A 24137-nucleotide genomic window follows, 5' to 3' on the forward strand; every position below is an offset into this window, starting at 1 on the left:
TCTGAGGTAGGTCCATAAATAAAATAATAAAAACATTTTATTTTTAATTTTTTTATATAAAAAAAAATGTTATCTTCCGAGCAAAGCGCAGCGCCCCTTAGGTCTGTGCGTGGCAAATGTACCGACGGGAGCGCTGCGCTGCCGGGCGGCGGCAGTCGACGGCACTACTACCGCTCAGGCACCCCCCTCTCTCCTCTCACCCCTCCAAACCGAGCGGTTTCACCTCTACAGGTACGTTCGCCTTCAATCAGATGCCGACACTCTACGGGAGAGCCTGCCGCAAAAGATACAAACTGATTTCTTGGATGATGTATAGTGTTCGTGTATTTGATAGGCCTCTTTCCATTCGGTTGTAAAGACTGCCAGGTAAATCAAGACGGCGAGATCAAGCGCTGCTGCCTCCAGTACTCGCTTGACCTGCGCAGAGGGCGCACGTACGCATGCGCGAATTCAAATGTTAGAACACCCTAGTGGCGTTGACGCGAAACTGTGAAAACAATAGACATGTGTGAAAATTTGACTTTGTGGGCGTTTTTGCGCGGGAAATGATCGCGTTATTTTCCACCGCCGACTGTATCCCCGTCTCACGCCACCGTAATGTTATTAGTGCGAGGCGTCCCATTGGCCCGCGCGACTACTACTTTGATATGAATGCTGTGCCGTGCAACTTTCGATCGAAAGCTTCTGTTACCGTGAAAAAACAACGTTAAATCGGCTACCGCGAGAACGTTAAACGAGTTCAGCCGTATGCCAATGTATCAACATTGCGGGTATGTCACAACTTCTGTGTTTGTAAATAATTAGCCCGTAAACATAGCTGTGCTGTTATCTCTGTAACGTGAACATTGCGTTATCAGTGTGTTAAAAGCCTAATCCCCTAAAAAGGTTTTTTTCGTTGGTAATCTAAGGACAAACCAAACAAATGTACAATAATAATCATACATGTGTAATAATTTAAAAACTGAATTATTCTAACATTCCACATGACAAGTGTATGGACATTGAAGTGATAAAAAGTGAGTGATTTTACACTGTAACAAAGTTTGATATTGTGTTAGAAGATTGTATCATTGTTCGGTTGTATGATAATAATTGTCTTCCGGGGTGTTTAGAAATTAGTTGCGCATAATCTGCGTGATTGTAGGAAGCAATTCTGTGGTCACAAAGTACAATTATCTGTGTTATTGTGAACGCCTTTGGGACACAATAGAACACCAAAGTTTACGACCCTTTTTTGCTTACCTGTTCCTAGCCAATCTTGTTTGGAGTGTTTTTTCACCTGAAAAGGACAGGTAGTCCATTGTCGCGTGGATGCGGTGACGCGAGATAATGCCAGGGTTAGCTCCCCACTGTGTGTGTCAATCACCTGTGGACGTATTCATATGACGGATCAACTAGTGTTTTGTATTGAGCTTCCAGTTGGTTCTTTTCTTTAAAAGGTAAGAATATTTTTTTTTCGTTTTTCAATTTTCTCCCTGTCATCCCTTTCATAAACCTTCATATTTATTCATTTCACACATTTTAATATCCTTGCCAGTAATATTAAAAAATTCCATTGAACATTAACATAACTAAAATCCCTTAACTAACTATCAATATCTTCATAAATTTAACACAAAACATGCCTGCTTCGTACTATGTATTTATTAACCACAGTAGAGCTGATGATAACATATTATTTCTCAGTTTCAAAATTTTCACTTTAAAACTTCAAATGTTTTTTTGACACAACGAATGATTTTTTTTTGTATTCCTGTAATAAGGGTGTATTTGGGTTGTGCAAATTAAATAAAAATCCACCCGACATGAACATAATAACAACACATGAAGGGCCGAAGATTGAAAGACCTCCCGGCTGCAGAAGGGCAACTGTGCTATACAGTCAATCTTTTTTTACACGGTTTTGAAATAACACGGTCGTCAAAACTTAATGAAAATATGCTTTCTTTTTCTCATCATGCTTTTTTATTTGATACCTATTTCTGTGAGATATATCCCCGTACAAAAACAACATTAAATGTCGGTAGGTACTTCAGTTCTGGACTCCAGTTCCAAAGTGTCACGCCGGTGCTACCTAGCGAATTCGTAATACAATCGAAGAAGAAGATTTTTTAACACTGTTATTCACATGTGGTCCGTTTTCTTAACAGCCCATTTCCTATGAAACGGACCAATGGATATAATATATTTGGTACGCCACTGTCTTCATAGATAACGAGGGTGTAAAGAGACAACAACAAAAGCAAAATAAAATTTCTTATTTAAAAAAAAGGTTCGCGCAACATATTTTAACAAAACAATGAGGAGTATATTATAATTAATGCGGTTCACGCAACATATTTTAATGAAACAATAAGGAGCATATTATAAGTATTGTGGTTCACGCAACATATTTTAATAAAACAATAAGGAGCATATTATAAGTATTGCGGTTCACGCAACTTATTTTAATGAAACAATAAGGAACATATATTATTATAATTAATGCGTTTCACGCAACATATTTTAATAAAACAGTAAGGAGCATACTAAAATTTCATATTACACCAAAATATTCGGAGCATTAAGAGAAATTTCGATAAATTAAACCGAACCTTTCCAAATAATGAGTCACCCGCTTATCAACTACGGAACTAACTATAACCATAGGTATAGAAATTTATTGTAATTTACACTATTATTTAAGGAGATAACATGCTTTGTTGTGGTAGAAGTAAAAATAACGCGTATTTATATGAGACAACAGTTTTTATTAATAAATTAATATACTGTATGAAATATATCACATTAGAAATGTTCTAAATTATATGAGCAGGTTATCATTTAAACATTTACTTTGCTGAGGCTACTTGCCTCACGGTAGGAACTATTATTTTGCATGCACTTTATTAAGGCTACTTGACTCACGGAAGCAGTAGGAACTATTATTTTACATTCACTGTATTGAGGCTACTTGACTCACGGAAGCAGTAGGAACTATTATTTTACATTCACTTTACTGAGGCTATTTGACTCACGGAATCAGTAGGAACTATTATTTTACATGCACTTTATTAAGGCCACTTGTCTCACGGAAGCAGTACCTAGGAACTATTATTTTATATTCACTGTACTGAGGCTACTTGACTCACGGAAGCAGTAGGAACTATTATTTTACATTCACTGTATTGAGGCTACTTGACTCACGGAAGCAGTAGGAACTATTATTTTACATTCACTGTTTTGAGGCTACTTGACTCACGGAAGCAGTAGGAACTATTATTTTACATTCACTTTACTGAGGCTATTTGACTCACGGAATCAGTAGGAACTATTATTTTACATGCACTTTATTAAGGCTACTTGTCTCACGGAAGCAGTACCTAGGAACTATTATTTTATATTCACTGTACTGAGGCTACTTGACTCACGGAAGCAGTAGGAACTATTATTTTACATTCACTGTTTTGAGGCTACTTGACTCACGGAAGCAGTAGGAACTATTATTTTACATTCACTTTACTGAGGCTATTTGACTAACGGAATCAGTAGGAACTATTATTTTACATGCACTTTATTAAGGCCACTTGTCTCACGGAAGCAGTACCTAGGAACTATTATTTTATATTCACTGTACTGAGGCTACTTGACTCACGGAAGCAGTAGGAACTATTATTTTACATTCACTGTTTTGAGGCTACTTGACTCACGGAAGCAGTAGGAACTATTATTTTACATTCACTTTACTGAGGCTATTTGACTAACGGAATCAGTAGGAACTATTATTTTACATGCACTTTATTAAGGCCACTTGTCTCACGGAAGCAGTACCTAGGAACTATTATTTTATATTCACTGTACTGAGGCTACTTGACTCACGGAAGCAGTAGGAACTATTATTTTAATGCTTCTCATTCCACTCGAAGAGACAACGTGATTGATTTAATTATGTGAGATGCTATAATAATTCAAAGAGTGGGCGTCAGGTGCCAATTATTGTTATTGTTGGCAGCGTCAAGCATTGTTTATTGTATTTAATCGTCACCTCCTTTCCGACTGATCACTTTTTGAAGATTTATTTGGTTTGTGAAAAACGATTTTCATTGGTACTGGATGAAAATAAAGGTTTAGTGTGTTCAATCAAATTTTAACAAAATATAGCTACAACGTATTCCGTTGTAAGTTTGACTAACACAAATGCTTTACACTAATCTACAAGTAGTCCGCTTTTTACCACAGGAATGAAGGTCTGTGTATACAAACAAGTATCATGAAAACCTATTTCATGTAGCAGTTTTGTTGTAAGCATTGATTTTGCGAATTTTCCATCAATTTTAAAAGAAAAAAATTGATTCATTGTAAGATACTATTTACTATTTAGCTGTACGTTATGTTTAAAACCATCCCCTTATAAATTCGTTTTTTACTGTAAAAACGGAGATGTGTAATAACACATTTTTGTCACGTACGACGTTGATTTTTGTTTATTTTCATACTAACTGATTCACCACATTTAGTATCTTCTCACTAATCTAGATTGTTAACGAGAGACGTAAAATTAGATGGGCATTCTTTCTTCTACTTTTGTTTCACTGCTAGGTAGTATAGCTATAGATATAAACTCAGGAGCATCCTTGGAAAAGGCCACCATTCGTGAAACGGCTTTAACCATGAAAGAAACTTATTTAAAAAATACATACTAATATTCCATAGTTCCTCTCACGTTTGGGGATGTCATAGCCCACTGCCTTAAAACAGTCAGGAGCAGTTGGCACTTTTGTGCGGTATTGAAATAAAAAATAAAAATACAGTTTATTTAGACATAACAAACAAAACACGCCATACGCCAAAAGCTAACGATATTTTTAGAAAAAAGGCGCTTTTTAACGATATTCGATATTCAGCAAACAACATGTAATTCAAGCAGTTGCATGCTGTATCCCAACTGCATTCCGTCTTCTGTTGCATGCCGTGATGCAGTTCAGGGTAGGTACCTACTCTCCGAGTAGATATATGATAATTCAACCTTAGCGAGGATAGGGCCTGCGTTGTGCGTTATTGACCACAACAAATACCCTTTTGTCGAATGAAGGATTGCACTAAAACAACAGTCTGAATTTCAAGATACTGCCATACGAGCCATTGTTAAAAAGTATAAGATAGAATACGTAAAATGTACATTTTCTTCAGTGTGAGTAGTATTTTAAACTGAATCCAACTGGCGCTATCTGCACTATTGTTATGAAGCAATATGTTAGTTTTTAATGGATTAAAAAAAACTCTTTCATGAAGTGGTTAAAATCACTTGCGACGAGTTTCAACCCTCCACTGAAATTCATTCCCATAATTATTTTCTGACGTATAACACAATTAAATATGTATCAATAAAAGGATTTAATGTAACGCATAACTATTTACATTATATAATTGCAGTAGTTTACGTTATAATTTCAGAAGTTGCTTAGCTGCATCAATGTACAAACTTACCAAGAGTATGCAATCTCATGATAGATTCAGCGTACAATAAACAGCACGAACCTTTTATTTTTATCTTAGATTTTTTGCTGTACGTGACATAAGTCAGTCATATTAGATGCGAGCAAGGGTTATGAAAAGTGGTAAGGTTGCGTCAGAAACAAAGCTAGGCTTATATATTTATTCATAATTATATAAATGTATCGTATTTCAAACTTCAATAATCCGCCTAAAACCAAATTATGATCACACTAATTCTCCACACTCCAAATAGCTTGGTCCTACTACCAAGTTCCCTGGCTCCCCGCTGCGCTGGGTCATCGTATGGCTGAAAACCTTTCTTATTGGGATCATTAGGTACAAGAGACAAGGCCGCCCACCCGAGTGACTGAACAATAATTCCACCCTCGCTAAGGCACCGCCCAGACTACGACTGTATGCTAATCAAGCGCTAACCCGACATCTCTGAAGTTGGGGTTTAAAACAACTTGCAATTTAAACTGCGACTTTATCATAGCGAATCTACTAGAGTATAAAATGCTTTTTTTATATATTAACTACGCATAGGAGGTTCCGAGAAAAGTATTTTACCTCAGGACCTATGTCATCTTTGGATATGCTCTGTGGAAGGTCTTTTGAGGGAAAGAAAGGAGAGGATTTCTGGGAAGGAAAAGTGTATGAGGGGTGGGTCCGCGCGTAAGTGTATCCAGGAGTGACGGACACATGATCATCATCCCCCTACTGCGGTGAAAGGCAATGGGTCTAGAGAGTCTAGCTGAAGAGGTTAAAGAGTCCCTCAACCGGCCTCTTCCGGTCCGGCCCGTGGCTAGAAGCTTCCACCTCCCAGACCTGCACAAACCTCACCCCATCAATCTGATTACCCCTACTAAGTCACCAAACATAACGAACCACTAAGGGTGACCTATGACATAGGTGTTTGTTATCCGATTATTCGTTCCCGGACGGCTGTTCCCATACCCGCCTCCTAAATTAGCATTGATAATATGACAAAGATTTCGTTGAAGTTGTACATATTTAAAATAACCTTTGACGCTCTTGAAGATAGAATTTATTTTATCTGTTTTTATTTTCATATATTGTCGTCAATACTGGGCCCATGTCTAGTAAAATAAGTCATTTCATAACCTTCATGAGAACAAATTTCATGTCCAAAGACTGTAAAATGGAATAAATAGCCGATTGAAATTGGGTCATTTCTCTGAAAATTGTGCGGGCCAGTAAGGTTTATTTCAACCCGCATAAAAATTGAGTTCAAAGTCTTAAACCTCTGTGCCAACAAATTATCTTTAAGACGAGACAATACCCTAAAATAAAGTCGGAATCTTAACGACGTAAGTGAAGGAGCCATTCACAAAAATATGTGACGCGCGGCACGGCGTAATAGACGGACCCGCGGTCGAATTTGCCCTAGCAAGCCTAGAAAATTGTTCATAACCGTTAGGTTTATTTTACTTATTTTTGGTGTACGCATTACTAAAATTTCACATGTTTTTAAGCGAAAACCTCGAGAAGATACTAATTCTTCGTTTAGAAAAATAAAATCTGGTGCTTACCGCTAATTTCAAACAGTTTTACATAAAATATTTTAATGGTCTGGTACGGTTTTTATTAATCTTAAATATAAATAACTTAATTCACAGGTAGATTCTACAGTAAAATCTTCGGAATTAATTAAAATTTTAGCCTCGAGCAAATCCCCGTTATTAGATCCTTGTGTCGTCCTAAGGATATTTTCAAAAAATCATTTCTTTGAATTTAACTTATTATTCTGATGAAACTACTTACGGTAGATTCTGTTCCAGTAAGTTAGTTATTACGAAAATAGAATCAGCTGGCGCATGGCACGGCATGGCATGGCGCATGGCTCGAAACGGGATAAATTCTTCATTTCGTACCGAATTTATATGTTATCAGTATCAGTGTTTTTCAGATCCTGGAACCTATTTCAGTATAAGTCCATCACTTTATAAAGTTGTGCCTGTAGTAATAATAAGTTGTTTTAACCTACAATTAAAATTAACTACCTTAAAAATTGTTGCTTTTTCCTAGTAACGTCTTGTATATTTATTACTTTGATAAGCTCTCAAAAAACGTCAATCAATAAATATTTTACTGTAGAAAGAGGCAACATAACATGTTTCAAAATGATGGTCGTAATGGAAACAATTTGAATATAAATACCCGAATTAATTAAAAAGTAATTCCGTTTATCTTTTCCACGTTCGTTAATGTTAGTGATTCCATTGATGCATTTAATTATTTTCTACCAATGTCATACAAATCATTTATTAACTCCGGTTGATTTCATGCAAATCGTTAATGTGCAATTTAATTACCCAAAAAACGTATCATTATTTTAGCATTTGATCATGAAAATATTGCTAACATTAAAACTAATAAATGGTGACTGTATTATTAAATGTAATTTTCTGCATTTTTACATAATAAACTTGTATCCTCATTAGACCCCATAATTGCATTTCTGTCGAATAAACAAGTCTAGTTATAACATGTTAATATGTATATTATCATAAGCGATTCAAATACAGTCTCCGCGGCCGCTTATTAAGAAGCGAACCATAATTCTCTCATTGAGCATAATAACAATCATGGTATATTTGCATTCGTATTTGCGTGGATTTTATTGGCCATCATTCTAGTTATTGCCGATTAGAACAAATGAATGGAATCTAAAAAAAGTAGTCGTTGGCTATTTTTTTTTTTAAACGATAGGTTTTTCTTCTCTTCACCGGGTAAGTAGGTAAGTCATCACATATTATAATCTTCGTATTAAAATTGCCCTAGAAGGAGAGCGTGGGATTATTTTTACTATTTCTCAATAACTCAATATAGCTACTAGTATTAGCAAATTGTCACGGTAGTGTAGGCTGAATAGATTTGCAGAACGTATATTATTGCTAATAACGATTTTTTTACTGTATGTCAAGTTAATTCTTGCAAAATTGACGAACAAAGTTCGTAGTTTCTATAAACCTCAAACTTCACTCCAATAATTGAATTCGTTAGAAATAAAACACGTACACAAAAAGAAAACCATTTTATATAATATACATTCCAAAAGGGGAGTCATGGCATCTAGTTACCATCAGGTAATTACAATTAAGGAGTGAATGGGTACTTAAGAATCCTTCGTACCATAACATCATTACTTCGTACTTTAGCTAATTGTTACTCTCCTAAAACTGGGTGGTTAAACAATTGCATTCAGTGAGTTTACCTCTACTGGAAAACTACCAATCTACCGAATTTCATTGTCTTCTCTACCACCGCAATAAATCTCGTCAGTCACACGCAACTAACTGTAGGTTTGACAGAGATAAGGTGCAGAAATAGTGTAATTAATTTGCCAGGTTTTATTTGCATAAAACTTTAAGTTTAGATTTAAGAGCGTTTATTTAGAATTCCAGCTGCCATATTAATGAAACTAAATTAGAAGTTGGTAATTAGTCTGTGTATTTAGGTTATCTTAGTCCAGACTATAATAATGCTTTGGTTTAACGTACTGCGCATGCACGTTTTAGATAAAATAATAGTTTCATTGTCTTTTCCTTCTTTAATGAGCGTTGTTTTGTTTTTAATTGGAGTTAACAAATGCTAATTTCAGTTATTTTGATAGTGTTATTTTTTTTTTTTTATTTATTTCATATATATCCCGTTAAACTACAGTTAAGTAGTTTGTCAAACAGGATTTTTATTACAACTTTTTACAGATTACAACTTAGACCTTAATTTATACAATAACAATAAACTTACACATTAAATCGCCTAATACAAATTATTTCTACCTAGTAGCCACGTTTTCAGCAAATATCTGACTCTATTTGGAAATTCGCATTTCTTAATATTACCAGGTAGCATATTATATATTTTAGGCACATTATACTCAAGGGTTCGCTGTCCGTATTTATTATTATGTTTAGGTACAAGCATGCCTTCATTCTTTGTGAACCTAGTATTGTGCCCATGTTCAACTTTCCTCTTATACTCAGAGTCAGATATGTGCTGAATTAATATTTTATACCACAATAAGGCCTGCACCGGCAAAACTGTTAAATTTTGATACAAAAGTGAAATGTTTCGTCTTTGCGAAAAAATATTTTTTTTAACTAGTAATTTAACGATAGAATTTTGTATTGATTGTGCGTAATTTAAATTTGTTTTGCAAGAATGTCCCCAAGTGGTTATTCCATATCTTAAAGTTGATTCCGCGAGTGACATGTAAATAATTCTTAAGGTATTCACAGGAACGAAACACTTCAATTTGTATATTCAAAACAGCATCAGTGCAGATGACAAATATTTTCAATCGATAGCAAAGGCTTTAAGATCTATTTAATTACCAAGACGTATGTTCACCATAAGAGCAATAATTATGATAGAGTGGCTAATAATTTAAAATAAATAAAAAACTGTGTTAGTCGTAACAGTGGGTAATTACCTTTTTTGCTTGATTAGATCAGATTCCATCTCAATGTTCTTGTTCTGTAATTAGGAACTACTTTCTAACCAATAAACCTATTTTTATAAATCTAATTTGGCACTGTGGTGGTGAACCACATTATCGCTTAGATATGCAGACATATTAAATACTTGTATCCCCTATTGCACAAATGAGATTTTGCAAATAGCTTTTTGGATGGAAGTCACTTGTATATAATATTATAACGATTCTTCTAACCACAAACTGTTAATAGGGAAAAGCATTCGCAAGTATTTGTGTAAAACAGACCACTATGTATCAGTGGCGGTCGGTGACATTTTGTAAAAGGGATGCTGGATATCAGATGTTCATACTCGTACTTGATGTCAAATATGCACATCTAACGCTAGCTCACGAACAAGATAAAATTAGGTACAATTAGGCCCTAATGATTCAATTATACAACCACACAATTCACTATTATCATTTTGAACACGTTGGCGAAGTATCCATCTTGCTTTGGGCATTCATTTATATTTATTTAAATTATGATTAAAAAGCAAATCGCAGGATAATAATATTCAATAAGAATTCGACTTCAGTATTCAACCTTAAAGTTAACTGTCAAAGCAGCGCGCGCATACAATCCAATGGATTAATAATAAAGTATACTATAGACGGTTTTCGCACGTTGGAATCTGTCATTAATATCGTATAAAGTTGACGAACATATTGGCTTGCGGGTCTCAGTGCGCATGCGCGGAAAGAACGTACATTCTAGTATTTTGGATACGGTTTACAGATCGCTTCCACACCACAGGTCTATTGCTTGTATACGTGTGTTTTACGCGTTTCACAGTATTTGAGAATGTATGTGTATTTAGACTCGCTCGCGCTCTTTGTATCGTGTCGTTCGTTGTGCGTACACAGAAACGGGACGATAATATGGACGATGTCATTTAAATGATTTTTCACAGTGCCGTTTTTATAAAAAAATCACATTAAGGTCGCTGTAGAAATATTAAAATATTTAAATTGCAGTATTTCTGTTTACCGCTATAAGTCCAATTCGTTTTACTGTAAAATGCATGGGATGCATAGCATCCACAGCATGTATTGACGGACCGCACCTGCTATGTATGCGTTGAGTCCGATTATATTTGAAAGTGATTAGAATATTTTCATTCAGTTAACCTATAAAGTAGTATCAATACTATAATAGAATATTTTTATCAGTATTTTTTATTGTCAATTAAAATCGCAATAAATACACTTTCTTCAATGAAGTAACAGAATATTAAAATCCTTGTGTAATGCCCTTAGTAGTTTGATGTAGTAGGGAAAAGCAATGCACGCAATATTTTTCTTATAAAAATAATATCTCCTCGGATCATTAAGAAAAATATTTTTTTTTCACGAGAGTCAAAAAACATAGTTTCACACCTTCATATTCAAAATATTTCAAAAATAACAACGCAGATATAATTTACTAATATGTACATTTAAAAATAAATAGACATCTTAAGATCTGTAAGCAAGAACATGTTACAAAAAAAAATTTAGAAAGGGGATGTACCTATATGCTACATGTTGGAATAAGAAATTATATTTACATTCATGTGATGTAAAAACAATGCTTTCCCTCAGAATATTTTACATCACAGAGACCATACTGAAAATAAATAAGACGCAACACTTTCGTATTAAATGTATTTCGTATATAATAAAACGTACATACTAGGAATTAATAACATATGTCATTATTCCTCTAACCAATTTTTGAGCGATTTTCTATTAATTATACAATTTCTGCTAACACATTATTCCCAAAGGTTCCTCTTAACCCTACGCTCATTTTCTCCCAATTTTATTTATATTGGATATCCAATAATCCCTTTGTTTAGTGCTATAAAAATCAGAGCTGACAGTTCGACTTTTTGATGGTCCACAATCTTGGGTAATATTCCATTAAAAAAATCTTCTTGACCTAATTTACCATATAGATAATTCTTCCGATGAGGTATTCAATTACCGATTCTTTCAATATTATGTTATATTTTATAACATAATATTGAAAGAATCGTTTTATTTAATCGTTTTCGAATTATCAACCAGCATTCAACAATGCAGCTTATGGTGATGTTGAAGTTGAATCAGCGCATTAAAACAAAACAACAGCCAACCGCCATTGTTTCTCCATCTTACCGACTTCCAATGATGGAAAATTCTGGTCGTTCTCTCGGACCATTTTATGTTTTATGAAATGCAATCGCATTTGTGGTAAGTGGTTTAGTACAGCACGTGGCATATCAATGTAATACGTGTACTGGAGTCACTAAATACCTACTCGGAGGCAATTCGCCGTCCACACAAAGCAAAAGCGATAGTGGCAATTTTGCGAAGTATTTTCATGATGTACCAACGAAATTTAGAAATTTCTGGAATATCAGATCCGCAGATAGTAAGATAATAATTGAAGTTTTTTTATCTCGTAAAAACGGGTTTGTATGCGATAGGCGACTATGAAATTTGCACCCGATGACGTCATGTAGATGTCCATCTGTCCGAATCAGCACTCAGCCGAACCGGAGCGTTTAGGTTTAATGTTTTTTAGTCATTAATCAAGATCGATTTATTATTTGTACAGATACCATATTTATACAAAAACTTTATTATGTATGTTAAAAATCTTCTTTTGTTCTTTAATACTGATGGAGCATTGCTGATTTATTAAAAATCTCTTCAAATTATTGGCAATCCTGTTAAAAACTGAACTGCAGGTCGCTTTCTGATAAACTTTTAAAATACGAAAATGATTTTTGAAGATAAATGAAGATTTTTAAGAACACATGTTCCGACATCGTGACAATACATTGGTATTCTACTAAAAGTTAAGCAGGAAACAATTCATTTGTTAAGGGCACAGTCCCGTTTTTAACCGGAACACGAACAATTTGTAGATATTCTTAATAAATTAGCAATATTTTTAATCAGTAAGTTTTGTCCGTGTATACACAGAATGTATACACTATAGGTATGTTGTTCTTTAAAATATTAAAAAAATCTAAATAGGTTGGAATGAATTCCATTTAGTTTTTTAATAGGAATAATTTAGAAAACCTAATTTATCTTTTCAGGATTTCATATTTCACGATTTCATAATTCCGATTTCAGAGATTTGATAAAATGCTTTATTCTTATCAGTTCAATGTTTACGTAGTTAATAACTATGTTTACAATATTTGAAGTCTACTGTTATCGTTACAGTAACAAAAATATTCAAGTCCAAAGTTCAGCTTGTCTATATTGTATAGTTGACAGTGTATAATATGATGATATTAACAACTCATAAAATTGTACACCTCTGTCGTGGAATATGTAAGTAAATTTGTTATACATATTTACTTATATGTAGGTTTCGTACGACAGCTGTATCGGTAAAGATTCGAGTTCATCAATCAACGTCCCATCACCCGAACTGGCAGCGCCCATATTTGAAAATGATAAATCCATTTCGAAATATTTATTACGTTTGGATTCAACTAACACAAAGTCAAATGCGTTTACCAACAAGCTTCGGGGTGCGTTGATTTTGTATTCTATTAACGTTACAGTTACTATCAGTTGGAGTATTAATAGTCAGCGTGGTGACTATTGATTGAAAAAATCTAGAAAGGAGTTTGATGCAAAACTTCTGTTTTTTTTTCTTTTCTTATTTTCTATATTAGTTATTATTCAAAATAAAACCTTAAATTCTCACTGAATTACAAAAACTTGCCATCACAGATTTTGCTTTTGCTCATATTTTTTTTTATGGGAACACCGCACAAGAGTACCGTCTGGAGCCAGTGATTCTATGGCATTCCCAACTGGTGTATGTTGTGAGGTCAAAGGTACTGGGTAGGGGATGGAGATAGAGAAGAGGAAGATGGAGAAGTACCTGGCTATTCAGCTATGGTTCAGATCACGGTAAAATCCATTTCAAGCAACGTTTCTATACTGAATGATGTTTTTACCCCAAAGCGATACTGATATCTTTTACTCAGAACGTGCCGCAAACATACTTTATATTATTTTTAACATATCAATCAAGTAAAATTTACTTGCACACGCCAAAATTAGAACCCGCGACCTACGGATTGTCCATCGACTAAGGAGGTCGTCCAATTATGGACGTTTATCATCTTCTGTGTATCTTTATTTTAATATTTACTTTCAAAATAGCTTTATTGTTGCCACCGTAAATTACACTGAAACTTTATTCAATCAAAAATCCCCTAAAAAGGTCGGATTTTTGACAGTTTGTCTTCTGATATTGTCACACAACACGAGACCTGCACAATTCTTGCAAACATCAATACCATACTGATCATAAAGTTTAGTTTTCTTTTCCCTCCTGCTTTACCACCCTTGTTAAAAACATACTACGTAGAATTTTCCACAATCAAAGTTAGGAAAACAAAATTAAAAAAATTAACTCTCCATTTACGATAACTACTGTCAAACCTTACAGATTAAAAATTGATTTCAAACATTTTTGCTACCAACGAACCCTACTATTCTAATTGCTAAAATCTTATTTCATGCAAGTGATCTCAAGGATAAAATTCACACTATTTTCTTTAACTGACATAGTTTTGGTCAGTTTGGTAATTGCTAAACATTTCACACAAAAGTTGCTCCACTCTGGTATGCTAATGCTAATAGTACCAAGTAAAGTAGTCTATGATATCCCAAATAAATAACGTATGTGTCCTGTAAATAAAGCATTCGTATTTACATTATTTTTAAATTGGTTGCGGTTTATAAAAAATAAGAAATATTCGTCCATCTCGCTCGCATTTACTGCCGTCTAAAATGGCCGGTCTCTTTTAATTCTCTTGAAATCTGTATCTGCGTCCTTTTTCTTATCAAACTTTTCAATATTTGTCTCTCTTTTGCTCCTATTTCATCTCGTTTGGTTTATCATTAGTTGTATAAGGAAGTCTCTTTCCCTACACTCTCCGCCTCTGTCTAACTCAAAGAATCTGTATGTTGCTCCTTTTCAAGCGCAATGCTTTACGGCAGGTGTAAAACCTGATCCACGGTTATGCAAGAAAGCCATTTAGTACCCTGACGCTGTCAAAATGTCAAATCAACTAAGGAAGAAAAAGTGCTTGCTCTGCGTTTTCTGACTCATTGGTATCTTTTTACTTAACGACTTGTTTATTTTCTGACTCGGCTGGGATCACTGAGGTGAACGCAACGGTGGTGGGATGTTAAATTGAATTCGAATTGCTTCTTTCCATACGAAAGCACAGCCACCGCTGTCAGTTAAAAGCAATGGTGCCAGATTTATAATTAATTTTGCCAATAAATATATAGAGCTTGATCAACGCTGCCGGATATATTTTTATGTGAACCAATTTTTATATAACCAATCGCAGGTCATTGGCATAAGATAAACTAGTCAACGATAGATTTTATTACTATTACTTATAACGTAGATACGTTAGAAGCTATGTTGTTCGCAATGTAAATCTTCTCCAAATGATCAAGCGATACCCCCGAATGCTTTTTATCAGAGATATTTGGAAATATCTACAACGTTGCCATAAAAATAAGGCTCATTGGAATTCATGGAAACTCTAAATATTAATAGTAATAATTATTAATAGTACTGTAAAATTCTAAAATATTATTAACATTTTTCCAGTTGTCATATAAGCAAATTTCTGTAAAATTGTCGTTTATCACTAAAACAAGAAATTAATAATCGATAATATTTGGATCGTTTTTTATAACTCCGTTTTTGTGAAAATACACCTCAATGGCGTTGTAGGCCATGTAGGTACATGGCCTACAACGTAGGTACCTAGGTACATGGCCTACATGGCCTAAAATGGTCTTACCTTTATTTAATTTCTTTCAAAAACTTATTTTAAATTTATTATTCTAATATTTTTTATGGACTTGTCCTTATTGGTCTTATTACGAGCAGGTTCATTAATATTTGTTTTATGTGTCGCATTAATTAACCGTGTGTAAGCGAACAAGTAGCAAATTAAGATTTGTAATAACTTTTATCACCTACTTTCCTTCGTATGCTACATCAAACACACATTATAATGTCAGGTAAAGTCTAATTGGAACATAAACCACCCACGCTGCCTCCCACTTGCTCAGCCTTAAACATGATACGCGAGCTAATTATATTTATATTTGTACACAAGATTAAAACCCGACCAGAATTTTTTATGATTATTTTTAACAATCCCCTGTAAAAACACAATATTCAGTGAAATTAATAAAAAATATATAGTTTGGATCCTGCCGTGAATTGAACATGCGATTTCTGATAAAATTCAGCGTAGAGGCGTAGCAGATTAATGCGACGTTATGGGTCTGCTTAACACAAGATCAAGCCAAACTAATCAATAAAATGGGTTAGCTTGTAGCTTGTCCGTTGTCAAATTAAAATGGTAACTTAACAAATACACACACATCATATAATGATAACGTTCCCAATGGATTTACTTTTTTACCAAAAAATCTAATATTTTTTTTTTTCTAACGACCTTTTGTATACGAATAATGTGGTATTCTACGAAAAAATATACAGTATTTATTTTACATAACTAAACTGCCACACTAACTATATGTTCAATTTGTTATGAGATAAATTGAAGATGTTCACTAACTAACTATTTAAATAATATTATTATTTCGGACTTTGAGTATTCTTGGCAATGAAGAATACATATGGTAGTTAGTCCTAGAATTTCCGAACTGAAATAAATTCCAATTCTAGTTTTACCTAGTGGAATCGGAAAGCTAGCAATTCTTTAGTGTTAATTCAACAAAATTGCTCGAGAACCCATTTTAAAACTTAGATAACGTAAGAATTTATTTATGTTGTCAAACTAATAATAATTACTATTTTAACATGCGTTTAAAAAATACATTTTCAATAATAAAATAAAAAATAACTTTTTTCACACCAAAATTCAATAAGAATAATCAACATGTGTCGAAACCCATTAATTTCTTCATCACGATACAACGTACATTAGGTATACAATTTACTTAATTATATTTCAACTTGAATTTTAAAAGAAGTTTACAATCTACTCCCTCTCAATGGAGTGTTGTGGCGTATTTTGCTATGATACCAAGCATTTTGCAGATATTAAATAGTATACATACTCTAATAATAATCGCAATTGAGATGGACGTGTTTCGAAACCAATGGTTTCTTCGTCAGGATATAGTATTTTGAAAATAAACCATTTTAAAAAGTATAGACGAATAAATATCAATATACAAAAATATTACAACGAGCGGTGATTAATTATTTATTATTATTTAAAAAAAACATATCAAAGAAATAAAATTATCACGAATTTGGCAATTATTGCATTTTTAAATGCAAGGAATACTTTTATAATAAATAATAATTTTTAAAAGTTGCAATACTTACCAATTTTAGAAAAATTATTCATTTCAAACAGTTTTTTTTAAATATAACTATTTAATTACCCCTCATTTTAATATTTTTGTCTATAGGTGCTATAGGTAAAAACAGAATGTTTAGTAAAATAAAGCGATTTGTTAAAAAAAAGTTACTAATGCTTGTATGTGCAGATTTGTTTTGTGATACGGTAGGCAGAATACATATTTTAAGCAGTTAATAATTTGTCTATACTTGTTTGTTTTTTAGAAATTTGTTTATTGTATATATAACAATAAACATAAACTTTGGTTTTGAAACACAATGTTCTCTGTTGATTAAACAGTGGGGTTTAAAAATATATTTATTATTTTTAAATATATAGCATATTATCTAATTGAAAATGTTCTTTACAAATCTTTGTCTTCTTCCCATGAAAGAGATTAAGGACAGGTTGTTTCATAGAATTTTAACAATGCATCAAATTTCAATATTGATTTTCACGTTCTGTGAAGGTTCTATTCGAGTTTTGTTATTATATCATTGCTGGCCAGTTGTTTCACAAAACTGACATAATAACAGAACTTGAATAGAACCGTCAAAGAACTTTAAAATTTGATGAATTGTTCAAATTGTTGAAACAACCCATCATTAGGTACGTAAACCATGCTTCCGGGTAACGGCTGGTTTTATTTCCTTATAACCAGTGGCGGTTCGTGGTTTTTTTAACAGGGGGTTCAGAAATTCAAGAGAAGATAAACATATCTAATTAAAATTTACTTACTGTTGTCCTACGTCAAATAGTCGAATACGGCAGCAGTCACACAACTTAAATAAAGTTAGTGGGAGGGGTACCTACATATTATTGTTTTTAAATCACTTTACCTAGACACAATTATTAGATAATGAGAAAAGTTTTATAGGAATTAAATTGTTTAATGTTTTTATAGCACTCAATGTAGGTAGGTACGTTGCTAATTATTATTGTTTTTTAGAGAAGAATAATTTCGTAGAATATATAATAGATATTTTAAAACATCAAAAAAACAAATAAAGGTGGCACGAAATAAATTTAAAAATAGGTAGTAGATTTACAAATGCCATAAGCAAACGGTTGGAGAAATGCAGAAACAAGAAAACAAAAATATGTACAAAAATGACTACAAAGTTAAATACCATAATATAACATAAAAAAATAACACTTAACTTGCATCCCTATGGTTCAAAGGTTAAACGTCGGCCGCGAAGTTCTCGGGTTTCTTCGGTTACATTCGTCAATGTTCGGAGGTCACGTGATATCACAACGCGTGTTCGGTTCGGCGCACACAATTTGTCTTATTTTTGCAAAGAAAGACCAAATTTTGTATATATCACCGTCATAGGGTCTGTACCGGCTAAGATTATTTTGTATGGAGAGTTTGGCGCGGATTTTAACTCGCACAAATTTGGAATAGGCATCGTATTTTTCGGTGGCGCGGGTTTTGAAGGCGAAATTTTAATAGCGTGCTATCTATAATGTGCTTATATTATTATAAAACAAGGATGTTTTATTTTCTCATATTTTTAATGGGGGTTCGCCGCACAAACGCACTTTAGAGAAAACCGCCACTGCTTATAACAACGTTGGTAGGTTTTAATCGGTTCCAACTGCATTTTAGTTTGCTTAGCAGCCTTCACATTGTATATTGTGAACCAGCACGATAGTGTTAGAGAGTGTATAGTGTGTCCGTACGCGCACGATAATACGCGTGTGGGTGTAAGCTACAAGAGCAAGTAGCTTCTTATCTCTTATAAGCAAACTAGCGATTAAGCTCCGATTATACCTCTTGACAGCAGCGCCCGCGTAATAGATGATATATCCCGTTTTTCTTGTTGCAGCAGAAACTATGGCAGTTCAAGTAATTAATTTCATATCACCGATGCTATAACTTGTTTTAATGCAACTACATGGCGTTTTTTACAGCTTTGAACTATTAAAAGCTCTCCATGATGTGAGATAATGCAAATAATTCACTTATAAATCAAATCTAAAAGAATTCAATAATTATTACCTATGCTAATAACGTACAGTTGGTCCGGGGGTAAAGTGCACAAAATTCGGGAGGTGATTTTTAATCATGGTAAAAAGGATAAATAACATTTTGTAATGGAAATTTAAGTCTCGATTAGCCAAATATTTGGATCACGAAACACGACCACAAGGCACGGCTTGTTTTATTCTTTATTATATATCTGCATCTAAGATACCATCTTATTACAGTTTTCGTTTATGCTAAATATTTGTTTATTTTGCACTATACCAGACTGTATCTACTCCGAGTATTAATCCTCCTTAATTAGATCAATAAAATGTAACAAAACATTATGTATTTATTACTTAGCGGTACAAGCAAAGTAAATTACATAGAAAACATTTCATCCATAAATCTTGTTGAAATCCAATACAATGGTGATATCAACTTCCAACTCGGCTTAAATTCACACTCACAAAATTTATAAAATTCCATTGGAAGATATTTTCGAAGTATTAAATGAATATTAGATTATAATTTTTAAATGCGTCCCCGTTTCCAAACATCCAATGTTAACCTTTTTGACTGGACCATCTGCATACTAAGCGCCTCCCAACGGGGGGTTATCGCTATCTCCAGACCTACTGCCTCCCAAATGTATAAAGCTGGATGTTGGCCTTTGTCAAACAGAATAATACCCGGGCGTAACTTACGCGGGGCTAAAGCTTAAAGCTCCGAGGGCGTCACCTCATCTCCTCAATCTGCTGTCCCCCTAATCATAAGTTATTTCCCTTTGTACTCGCTTATTAAACGAATATGACCCTTCCGAGCAACAATTTGGACAATCTGAACATTAAATCTCGGCAATCTTTGATGAATTGAAGGGTAATACATATAACCTGTATATTTACTTTAAGTAGTACCTACTCTACTGGTAGGAAATTTAAACCCCTCTCCCCCCACTTGTTATTTATCTAGTTAATATTGTTTATAACAACGATTTTACTTTGCCTATTTTACTGGCGGAACTTGTTGAGACACACTAAATAATAATATAATCCTCTTTATCACATACCTAATACAAATAGATTATTAATAACTGGGTGTATCCCGCCATGAATTGCTGTGGCTCAGTCTGTCTGTGCAGATGAAGAAACAATAGCGCTATTGCTTTTACGTCCAACAGATGTCTTTCAAAATAAACATGTTTTTACCTGTCACAGATGATATCTATATTATATAGGTATATAAAGTCCACAATGGAGTGCTGATGCCTACCCTGATGTATGGAAGTGAGGCGTGGAACTGGCAAATAAAGGATGAAAGTAGATTGAATGCTGTTGAAATGAGATCTCTGAGGCGTATGTGTGTTAAAACTATGTATGATCGTGTGAGGAATGTGGAGATCCGCAAAGAGTGCAAGGCTGATGTAAGCGTAATGAGTAAGATCAAGAAAGGGACGCTTAGATGGTTTGGGCATGTAGAGCGAATGAGCGAAGAAAGGAGTGTAAGGAGAATATACGATGCAAATGTGAATGGTAGCAGAAGTCGGGGACGCCCGAGGAAGACATGGCATGACCAAGTGAACCAGATACTTGAGTCGGGCCATGTCAAGAGTCAGAACAATAGAAGAGTATGTATGAGACGATGTATGAATGTGAATGAGGCAAGGAGTGGGTCCTCCTCTCTGCCTACCCCTGCGGGGAAACGGCGTGATGGTTAGTTAGTTAGTTATATAAAATAACACGCGTATTTGAATGCAACGTTGGATAAAATAACACGCGTATTTGAATGCAACGTTGGATAAAATAACACGCGTATTTGAATGCAACGTTGGATAAAATAACACGCGTATTTGAATGCAACGTTGGATAAAATAACACGCGTATTTGAATGCAACGTTGGATAAAGTAACACGCGTACTTGAATGCAACGTTGGATAAAATAACACGCGTATTTGAATGCAACGTTGGATAAAATAACACGCGTACTTGAATGCAACGTAGGATAAAATAACACGCGTACTTGAATGCAACGTTGGATAAAATAACACGCGTATTTGAATGCAACGTTGGTTCAAAATTTCAAATCAATCGGTGGAGAACTTTCAGAGATTTAAGATTTTGAACAAAACCAACATTTACATTTTTATTTATATAGTTAGTCACTACTTGCATCGAATCGTTTTGCTTATTTTTTGGTAAAATGTTATTTTAAAGTTCCATAGCTACTTATGAAAATGACATTGCGAACTGAAAAATACAATTTTAGAGTGTATTTGCTAAAACAAACAAACAAAATTTCTGCTAAAGGTGTAAGATTAAAATGCTTTTTTTTCTAAAACTCAACTGTCTCATTACTGAACATAATAAAATGTTATAAAGCTTTGTTCAATAAATAAGAAATACTTACCACGAACGGGTTTTGTAATTACCAAATTCCGAGAATTTTTCTCAGCGCGTTCTCACATTTTTATTGAGTAATTTTACTTTTCGTTGATGACGTACCCACGCGGGTATAAACTGAAATAAAATATTGTAGTTATATTTAAAAAATAATTGGCTGAACCTGAAACTAATGCTTCATAAAAGTTAAAAGTAGTTTTTTGATGCAATATAAAGATTTATCAAAGTATTTTTTGCAAATGTCTTTTTTTTACAGTGTAATTTGATAGCTTTGTGACCTTCAAAGAATTTAAACGTTTTTTTATAATGTAGAAATCAATAAAATGTGTTTATGAATTAAAGATATAATGACATCTTAATTTGGCCACAATAGTGTATTTTGACCTTCTTTCTGTAAAAATGAGATAAATAATTATTCTTATTTATTGGTTAACATTTTTATCGGTGAAAATACACAAAGCGTCATCTCTAGATCAAGAGGAAATATTATCCAAACTCGCTTATAACCTATATATTAATTTTGCAGACGGGTTTTGAAATTCCTTTAGGTGCATTTTTTTTACGCATTAACGCGTAATAAAATTCTCGTATTCTCGTACTGCCTGTGAATTCTCCAATGCCTGTATTTCAGTTCCCATCGCCGAATACTGACCCTAATGGATTCTTAATGACGAAACGCTTGACTCTTTTGTGTTTGGTCGAAAAAACTCATCCTTAGATACCAAACGTACTGGCGAGATTGATTAATATTGCTGAGAGTGAAAAATTACCAGAGTTAAAAATGAGTGCCCGATGCGAGATGGGATTATAATTGATGCAAATTTTAAAACAATGAGGAACATCAATACATGCCATGAATTATGTCTTATTTTCTTAACCGTAAAAAAAAAACCTTTTTTCTTTCATACGGAAAAGTGAACTCAATGGTTACCCACATTAGGATTGTTGTTCTATAAACATTCGGATTTATGAACTGACGCTTTTCTCCAATTACATAATAATAAAAACTTATTTTCACAAAAAAACTTTCGTTGAATTAAATTGCCAGGAATATTCTGATATTATTACGTAACTAATTTGTTGCGTTTGTTTCTTTTCAGATTTTACAATTATTAACCATGTCTGATGGCGGAGGAGCAATAGCTGAGGAGCGTGCTCCACCCACAGTGGGCCGCTCTAGGCAGGAACAGTTCCTCAGCGGTGCCTCTTCTTCCTCTGAGCCGCGCACTTCTTCAGGAGGTTATGACTCCTCAGCTTACCGCCAGCACCTGGCTGCAGCGGCTGGCCTCGGAGCGGGACTCCTCTCAGCGAACCACAGAGAATCCTCAGCTTTTGTCCCCGTAGTACCGACAAGGACATTGCATCCTGTTCTCTACCCTGGGGAAATGCACCCAGCTTTAATGTCCGCGGACATGCTGGAAAGGGAAAGAATTTTAGAAAGAGAAGGGCAGTCTAAAGAAGGAAGCGAAAGAAACGGTCCGGGACAAAGCATTCAAAAGAGAAATTCAAGCTTCGAACTTATGGCAATGATGGCGGATAAGAGAAAGGAATTGGCTTTAAGAGAAGCGGCTGCCGTAATGTTGATGCCTGGTGAAGCCGGGGCCATGTACCCTCCGCCCGCTGGGTACTTGTCAGGCCCTGGTCCCGCGCCAGGGGCGCAGTTTAGTTTCCCCAACCCTGGAGGCATGATACCGCCCCATCAGCTCCACGCTCACCTGGACAGGAGGTTACTCCGCGCTCCCGGCAGAGCTTCCCGTCCGAAAAAGCAGTTCATCTGCAAGTTCTGCAACCGTCAGTTCACCAAGTCCTACAATCTGTTGATCCACGAGCGCACTCATACGGACGAGCGGCCCTACTCCTGCGACATCTGCGGGAAGGCCTTCAGGAGACAGGATCATCTCAGAGACCACAGGTAATGAATAATTTTAATATTTCTGCCTAAGCAAACTGGCATTTAATCAAGATGTATAAATTTAAACCAATTTAATTGTTCACACGAGCACGCTCAATATATTTTTTTTTAGTTGCCGATTAAAATGTGCGTCGAATAATGATATAAGATTATTAATTTATTATAGCTAGATATGACTTTTTTTCACCTAGTATTTAATTGCTATACATGTACAAAAACTGGTCCGTAATAAATTCACATGAATACCAATTTAACAATTTATTATCGCAAGTTATATTCTGAAAATAGTTATTTTAGTTTAATAAAACTCTTTTAGCAACTTACGTGGCAAGAATTTAGATTAAAATAAAAGGGGTTTTTTTTTTATTTAAATTAAAAACAACACGTTACAAGAAAAAAACATATGTAGGTGCAGCTAGTGATTTTTAGATACAAGTAGATAAATAGAGAAAAACATATTTCC

The 24137-nt window shown here is 34.3% G+C and overlaps 1 protein-coding gene across 1 annotated transcript in view; it reads left to right on the plus strand.

The window, feature by feature from the left end:
- The first annotated feature begins 422 nt into the window (after positions 1-422).
- The window catches only part of bowl (brother of odd with entrails limited), a 72946-nt gene continuing 49231 nt past the window's right edge, over positions 423-24137 (plus strand). Inside the window, exons 1-2 of the mRNA XM_089648948.1 lie at positions 423-1439; positions 22863-23674. Of these exons, the coding sequence (XP_089505074.1) occupies positions 22881-23674 (794 nt within the window). The 5' untranslated portion in view covers positions 423-1439; positions 22863-22880. The remainder of the gene's footprint in view (positions 1440-22862; positions 23675-24137) is intronic.

The sequence above is a fragment of the Hesperophylax consimilis genome, chromosome 1 (assembly GCF_061612785.1).
Source record: "Hesperophylax consimilis isolate HC1 chromosome 1, BYU_Hcon_1.0, whole genome shotgun sequence".
NCBI classification, from domain to species: domain Eukaryota; kingdom Metazoa; phylum Arthropoda; class Insecta; order Trichoptera; family Limnephilidae; genus Hesperophylax; species Hesperophylax consimilis.